General features: G+C 38.5%; 1 protein-coding gene across 1 annotated transcript in view; it reads right to left on the reverse strand.

The window, feature by feature from the left end:
- Nucleotides 1–8036, reverse strand: part of LOC119421956 (multidrug resistance-associated protein 1-like) — a 217184-nt gene that overhangs the window by 103213 nt on the left and 105935 nt on the right. The window contains exons 17-20 of the mRNA XM_037689314.1: nucleotides 4852–5037; nucleotides 3782–3989; nucleotides 3391–3701; nucleotides 306–505 (exon numbers count right to left, since the gene is read on the reverse strand). Coding sequence (XP_037545242.1) covers nucleotides 306–505; nucleotides 3391–3701; nucleotides 3782–3989; nucleotides 4852–5037 — 905 coding nt within the window. The remainder of the gene's footprint in view (nucleotides 1–305; nucleotides 506–3390; nucleotides 3702–3781; nucleotides 3990–4851; nucleotides 5038–8036) is intronic.

Genomic DNA, 8036 nt, shown 5'->3' on the forward strand with positions numbered 1-8036 from the left:
TTACTTACTACTTGTACTACTATTCCTACTTCAAGGTTTTTCACTTATCCCTGGTCTTCAGGGTATGGATCCCCCTGCGATAAACGAGGGACTACTGTACCACTTAGTGGGCTAATGTAAAAATTTCAAGTATAGACATGGAGGTAAAAAAAAAAAAAAAAAAAAAAAAAAACAATACTGAGAGGAATGCATTATATGATAAATATGGGATCAAAAATTTAATTTATATTGGCTTTTTCCTTTGGCTGTTTTTTCCTCTCAGGAACGCAAAGAGGAGAAAAAGGAACCCTGGGGGAGTCTCTGACCTGTTGGCTACTATGCTCGGGTAGTACGCCTTCTGATTGTGGTCCACTCGTTTGTCACTTTCACAGATAAATCTCTGCTGTTCCCCAAAAGCTCGGATGACTGAGGTGCCCAGCAGCGTCTCATTGAAGTGCGTGTAGATGGGCGAACGACTGACGGACTCCAGACGCTTCAGCTGCCGAGAACTCGCCACATAAAATCTCTGAACAGAAAGAAACGATTGATGAAAATAGAAAATAAATAAATAAATAAAAATGACTGGAGTTAAAGGAGTATTCCAGCCATTTTGAAGATAGGTGCTCTAAAACGGCAACAATTAGGATCTTACCTGTTGTAGATACTTTTTGAAGAACCTCATTTTGAAGAAATAAAGTTTAATTCTAGGCTTGATGAGCTAAAGTCTAATTCTAACACAGCTAAGACCAAATACTAATACCTGTTCATGCAAACACTATTTTGTAAACTTTTATTTTGACATCAATTTTGCAATACACAGTTATTAAATAGAGCCTGACCGATATATCAGTAGGTCTGATAATTTTGGCCAATATAAAAGTTTGGGGACCTATCAGTATAGGAGCTGTCATTTCTAACCTTAACCCGGAGCCCGGCACCGCCCGACCCGAATTAGGGTCGGTCTGGTCCATAATAATGTGCTTAATGTGCGGGCTGGGTTGTGTCAGGCTTTTGATAACATCAGCGGACGCGCACAGCTGAAGTTCCAATTATATGACGATATGGTTTGCTATACTATCACCAGCCGCACACGGCCATTTGAACGCGCACTGACCGGCCTTGAAAGAAGTAAAACGTTCAGTTAAACTTCAGATGGGACTATACTGCCAGCAATCCATCACCAAAATGGACGTTCATTTAGCCACTGCACTCAGCGAACGTGCGCAGCTGACGACCCAAACAGGTGAGATCATAAAATACCCGACATGTCAGAGCAGGGTCCGTGTCTGAATAATGCAGAATGCAGGCAAAAGCAGTGTTTTAATGCGCTTTGGCGGCCATGAAAGGCCAAACACCCCCTCAGCTCCTATCTTCGGCTCCCTTTTGTTCAGCCGCGCGCGTCCGTCGACAATTAACAACTATATAAGCAGTCAAAGCTTAATTTAAATTATTTTTTTTTTTCGGGTTCGAACCTGTAATTACTGTTAATTCATCGGATCAGGTGTGGTTCAGAAATGATGGCTATGGACTAGGGCCGGGTCGGATTGGATTTTTTGCATCTGAATCATTCAACCTTTATTTAGACAGGTAAATCCCATTGAGCCTCGAGGACTCATTTACAAGAGAGACCTGATTAGTAGACCTATTAGACCTGAATCAGTATCGGAGATAAATGTCTCATTATGCGCCGATATAAACACTTCTACCTTTCACCCCTAAAATGCTGGAACCAGCCATAATTGTACAATGTATCCAGCAGAGGGAGCATGAATACTACCTTCAAGTCATGACCGTTCACTTTAAGTTTCCCTGTTGTCTTTCAGCACAGACGAAGCAGGGAGCAATACTATGTAGTGTGTTTTGCTACAGACCATGCTAAGTTTATTTTAGCTGATCTGTACAATAAATAAAAAATCCACAATAATAAATTCTCTTCAGTCCTCCAACCCACTTGGCATTAGCTACGTGCCTCTCAAGTTAGCAAGCTAATGTTAGTGTGGGTATGCTGTCCTCACAAGGGGCGGCTGTGGCTGAGTGGTTAGAGCAGTCGTCCTCCAATGCGAGAGTTGGGGGTTAGAATCCACCAGCAGTCACATGCCCAAGTGTCCCTGGGCAAGACACTAAACCCCTCATAGCCTCTGATGTGTGTCCCATCGGTGTATGAATGTGATCAAAAGCTCTGATTAGTCTCTTTAGAATGATTTGTTCAATTAGCTTTGTAGAGATCTAGTAGAGTGCTGTATGAATGGGTAAATGAGGGCACAGATTGTAGTGTAAAGCGCTTTGAGTATCTTGAAATAAGATAGAAAGACGCTATATAAGTGCAGTCCATTTACCATTTACAACACGTGACTGTGAAGCTAGGCAGCGAAGAAAATAAAATAAGTCCTCAGACAAGGCTTCCTTTCTTGATTTTATTAAGACCTTTCATTCATGAATTTGTAAAAAGATTAAAGTCTCCGAAGGCACAAGCATGTAGTGTGTATATGAGCTGTTTCCTCCCTTATTTTATGACACTCTTGTTTTAGAGAAAATGTCAAAGATTGTTCTGTGGTGTGAACACTCACTACCTCACGTGTTGCATGTACAATATGATGAAAGTGAGATGTCTCACTCTGACTGGAATTCAAACCCAAAACATTTTAACAGTTTTTAGCATGAATTCACATAAACTAATGATTAACTATGAACTTATTTAAGTAACTTACTCACGTGATTAGCTTTGTCTTTGAACAAAAGACTGCACAGTGGGACTAATTAACGATGGATCTGATTAGCTCAGCTTCATGGTTGCTAACAGCTGCTCTAAATAAATAAGCCCAGCTTTCTTAGTTTCTTGAGGGTGGACAAAGAGCAAAATTTTCTGACATTATATCTGTTATCGGCAGTCGCCTACGCCTCCCAATATCGGTATCAGCGATAGCGAAAATTTCCATTTTGGTCGGGCTCTATTATTAACATAAAATTCTGAAGTCACACAGCAGCAGCAGCTAGCTGCATCACTGGGGTCACTTCATGCAGGAAATTCATAAGAGTCCAGCTAATACAACTGTGTAAAAATGAAAACGGTGTAAAGGTTTGCATAACCTGCTCTGAAATTTTGAATACTGAAGTTTTTTTTAACTGTAAGTGGTTCTGATAGAAAATGCTATTAACTTTTTAATGTGGTTCATGTGGACCCACTTTTAAATCTCTGCTGTCTCTAATGGTCTTAGATGTATTCAAAGTAGCTCTTAGCTCACTGGACCTGCCAGAAATAAGCTTTATAGCTTTAAAATGAAGTCATTAAGAGCTATCTACAACAGGTAAGATATTAATTATCAACATTCACACAGAACCCCTCTTTAAAATGTCTGAATCTCCTAAAACACAGAGCAACACAGAAACTGGAGGCTTGTCTTTTCAACTAACCTGTACAAAAAAGTAAAGCAGTCCAAGGAAAGGAATGATAATAGCCACCAGTGGAGTGGCCATCAGGATGATTACACAAGAGCCCATTACGTTGAACATTGATCCCAAGAACATTTTAATAATCATAGGGATCACTGAGTCGATGGTGTCCATCTCTTTGGCAAAGCGGTTGACCAGATTTCCACTTGGGGTCCGCTCAAAGAAGGACATGGGTGAGCGCAGGACGTCACACAGCAGGGACTGGTGGAGGTAACGGGACGCCAGGATGCCCCCGATGGACATGGAGAGAGAGTAACCAAAGACTGCCACACCTGCAGGGCAGCATAGGGAGGTGTAATGGATTATAACATAGAATTACTTAACAATTCTTTTTTAATGCATTCTTTCTTGCCTTGGGTCAAGCCGAGACCACCGTACACCCCCAGCCTCATTGATCTGTTAGGCTGAGTGCCATTCACTACAGGGTCGTCGGTCCACAGGCTCAGCCAGTAATTGGAGAACAGAGAGAGTAGGTGATGGGTGAGGAACAGCAGCAGACTGATGAAGGACAGGAGAACTCCAATAGCTTTCAGATAGGCCCAGAAGACAGACAGCTTGACCTGAGGAGGGAGGAGAGAGCAAGTTCAAGACTATGGTGGGGAGAATCAAATCTAGTCATGGAAGACAGTAAACCAAGCCTCTCCTCATTTAGATTAAGGAAAAGTAATATTCCAGAAATGTGGTTTGAGTCGTCTTGCTAACCCCTGGATAATTGGTCTGAATCCAATTTTTAGCACACTCTAAAGAGGATTTCTTAACGTCAATTGAAAGAGGAAACCTCAAGTCATATTTGGATATCAGGAGTTCCCAGCTAGAATTGAAAATACCTTTCCTAGCATGCAGGGAAAGTTGTAAAAATTCAAAGCTTTTCTGCTGAAAGTCATTGATTGTTATTTCTGCTCTGAAAAGTGCTTCAGAACATTCTTTAGGATTATATTTTAGATATTCCCTTCAAGAAATCCATAGATATATCATATCATAGTGCATACCAATGCACTATAGCTGGCTATTCCTGTAGTTCCTTTTTTTTTTTTTTTCTTGAGCTCAGTTTAAGTGTAGAAACATTGTGAAGTGTTTCAATGAACTTATCATCATCGCTCAATTTTTTTTGTTTGTTTTTTTTTTGTATTTTTTTTATTTATTTATTTATTTATTTTTTTTAAAGAAAGAGATGAAAGAAGACTATTCCTGTAGTTCCTAACCATGACACTCACACTGAGGCTCAGGCATACCTTTATACCCCTTATTCTCATATTTCACCATTTTTCTCTGTATAAATTGCTTGATTCAATGTCCTTTACATTTAATATTTAAATTCAACACTTATTTCCTGATATCAAACCAAGATGTTTTTAGATGATTAGATATCTGAAGCTGAATTGTTTGCTCTCATATTATTTGCCACATAAAACATGAACCTACCCGCCCAGTGCTAGCCTTGTCGGCTTCAGTCAGCTTCCCCACCTCAGGGTTCTTGGTCTTCTTAACCAGATCCTTGTTGTCTTTGATCTTTGGAGACATTTCAGATCCTGCACTGCTGCACACAAATAAGCAGTGATAAAGTGTCAAGAAGTAGAAGTAAATTGTCAAAAAAAAGTGAGTAAAATCCTGTTGTTGCAGTTTCATATTCCAATTTTTTTTCAATGCAATTCAACCTTTATTTATACAGTTTAGTCTCATTGAGCCTCAAGGACTCATTTACAAGAGAGACCTGTTTACACAACATTTACGATATATTTCTCCCTATAATAAAATACTTATGATATATTTCTCCCTATAATAAAATACATTTCAGGTAACAGGTATACTTAAAAGGAGGAGCAGATTAAAACCATCTTGGCACAGAATTCAGGGCTTAGTTCACCTGATGTTAGTGAAACAGAACAAAGAATCATTTCTTCTTTTTTATATGTTTTTGTTTTCTGACCGTTAGAAGTACTGACTAGATAAGATTGTGTTGACTGTGCCTTTAAATGTCTTCAGGAAAACACAGAAATGTTCCTTCTTATTGTTACTTCTTCAGCGTTTGCAGAAAACTCCAGAGATCTTTGACCACACTTTTGTCTGTGACTTTATGAATAGTCCTGGCATAATTTTCAAACTTCTGTTCTGTCTTCAGTAGTGGTTTCCCCTGTTCGGCAGCTGTTGCTTGTTTATTGCTAATCTCAGACAGAGATGGAGATTAAGAAGGGCCAGCCTGAAGTGTGTCTTTTCCTGAGGTTGGGTTGCCGATCCTGGCAGGTTTCCTGCAGGGCCGTTTGGTTTCACGGGCGTCTTGTTGGTTTTTTAGCTGATGATTCTGGACTTTTTTTTATGTACTTTTCCCACAGTCTTCTGAGGTTCTTCTGACATTTCATCCTTCTGAAGAAGTCCTTTGGATGAAGGACGAAACATCTCAGCAAAAAAGGAAACTGTCCAGATGACCTGTCTGAACATTGTTGGATTTCTTTATCTGGATTATTGAGCATGAACTTTGACATTCTTCTGTGTCTTCACCCTCATCATCATCTTCATCGCTGATATTATAAAGTGATATGTGATATTATTTAGGCAGCAAAGGTAATAGTGATAGCAATTTTGTTTTGAAATAAAATCAAATCTGATACATGTTTTGTTTTAATTGCTTTAAACTGTGATTTTTCTTTTTTCCCAAAAGTATCGCTCCGTCTGAATCTCATACCAGCCCATGTTTACTTTCTACTTTGCATTTTAATATTCTTTGGATTGCCATCAAGAAGCCTCAACCGTCCTCCCCATACAGCCAACAAAACACAAAGATCTCCACTCTGCACATCATGACCTGCCTGCATTGTGTTTAAAACAGACACTTTCCCTCAACCTCTCCCTCATTTCTCCAGCTGTGATTTCACATCTCCAGCAGAAAGTCTTCTGCTATGAAGTGTGCACTGCACATTCTCTGAAACATATCACCCCACAGGTGTGAAAACAGCTATTCTGAGTAGCTCTTATGGGAGTTTACTTTCCACCTGTCAGAAATGCTGTATATAAGTGGTGGATGTTTTAAGTTGTGTCACATAAAACAGAAGGAAAAGAATCATTATGTACTAATGTATGGCAGCTTCACTAACATTTTTGCTTTTGCATCACAAAAGGTGTTTTACAGTAAAACAATATGAGCTTCCTGTTCAAATAATAAAGTTCCGTTTATAACCTTAAAAAGAGTTGTGACATTTTGCACAAGCTGTACAAAAGAATGTGCGCAGCGAGTTAAGTCACATTTATTTTAGTTTAGTTTAGATTATACTGCTCATTTCCAGTCATTTTAATAAATATTTAGTTTCACAACAAAATGCAAGAATTTTCAATCAGATTGCAAAAGATAAACATAAATAATATGGATATGTACTGTATACTCTTGATCATATTTATACATATATTCTTCATTTGTTGGATCTTATTGAGCAGCATTTCAATGGTTATTATCATTTACAACAAAAAAACTAAACATTTAAAAAGTCAAAGTGTTACTTTGAACCTAAGATTAACTGAAGGGTGTTTATTGTGAAACCATCCATCCATTCATCCATTCATCCATCCATGCATCCATCCATGCATCCATCCATACATCCATCCATACATCCTTCCAAGATCAGCTTTAATGAATGAAAAACAAACCAATATAAAAAATAAACAGCTAAAGGTTGGTTTTCCTCTCAGTTGTCATTTATTATTATTTGTTATTTGGTTATTATTTTGATATTTGTTCTGCAGAGTCCATACAGTCCTTTAAATCCTTCCTGAAAACTTTTTGGGGTTTTTTTGCTCTAGCTTTTAATTTGTTTGTTTTTTGAGTTCCATCTGAACCTCTTAGGTTGTTATCTTATTGTGTTAGTTTGTTCTTAGTCCATTTTATTAAACGTGTGTTTTTAATGTTTGATCTTTTTTATTTTATTGCTGATTTACTGTTTGTGAAGCACTTTGGTCAACATAGTTGTTTTTAAATGTCCTACATAAATACAATAGACATTGACGTTGACATTTAGGTATAGAACCACCCCTAAGCCACATATGCTCTCACAAGCAGCCCAATAAGCTGACCTGTTCCAGTTTTGTTATGTGCTTTTATGCAGCCTTTCAGTATAGTGGGTTTGCAGGAAGAGTGATGATAACTGATAATTCATCAGCTAGTAGTACCCTGACATATAACATATGCATCATGCACAACCCTTTCTTTATTCCACTCTCTTCAGAACAGTAGCAGATGGACTCTGTGGTGGCATTTGCATGAGTCCAGTTAGTTCAAAATTTTCACAACAGCCAGTTTCGATTGTGCTGTCATATGGTTCATTGCTGGTGGTTTATTGCTTTTTTTATTTTCCCAGCATGCTGGTCGCATTCACCTCTTGTCATCAGAAACAGCTTCCCCTTTTACACGTGTTTCAGTTCTTTGAATACCTTAGTTGTTTTCTCAGAGGCATATCAACATTGACTTCCTGTTCTGCCTCTGTGCAGTAAACACAGGATACCAATGTGCAAAAAAGTAACATCAATTCTATGTTAAACGTGTACAGAACTAAAATGTTTTCAAATTCAATCTACCAAGGTTGACTCAGGTCCTCTGGACACATTCTTCTTTGCTGAGATTA

This window comes from Nematolebias whitei, chromosome 15, assembly GCF_014905685.2.
Source record: "Nematolebias whitei isolate Nwh7 chromosome 15, NemWhi1, whole genome shotgun sequence".
NCBI lineage: Eukaryota > Metazoa > Chordata > Actinopteri > Cyprinodontiformes > Rivulidae > Nematolebias > Nematolebias whitei.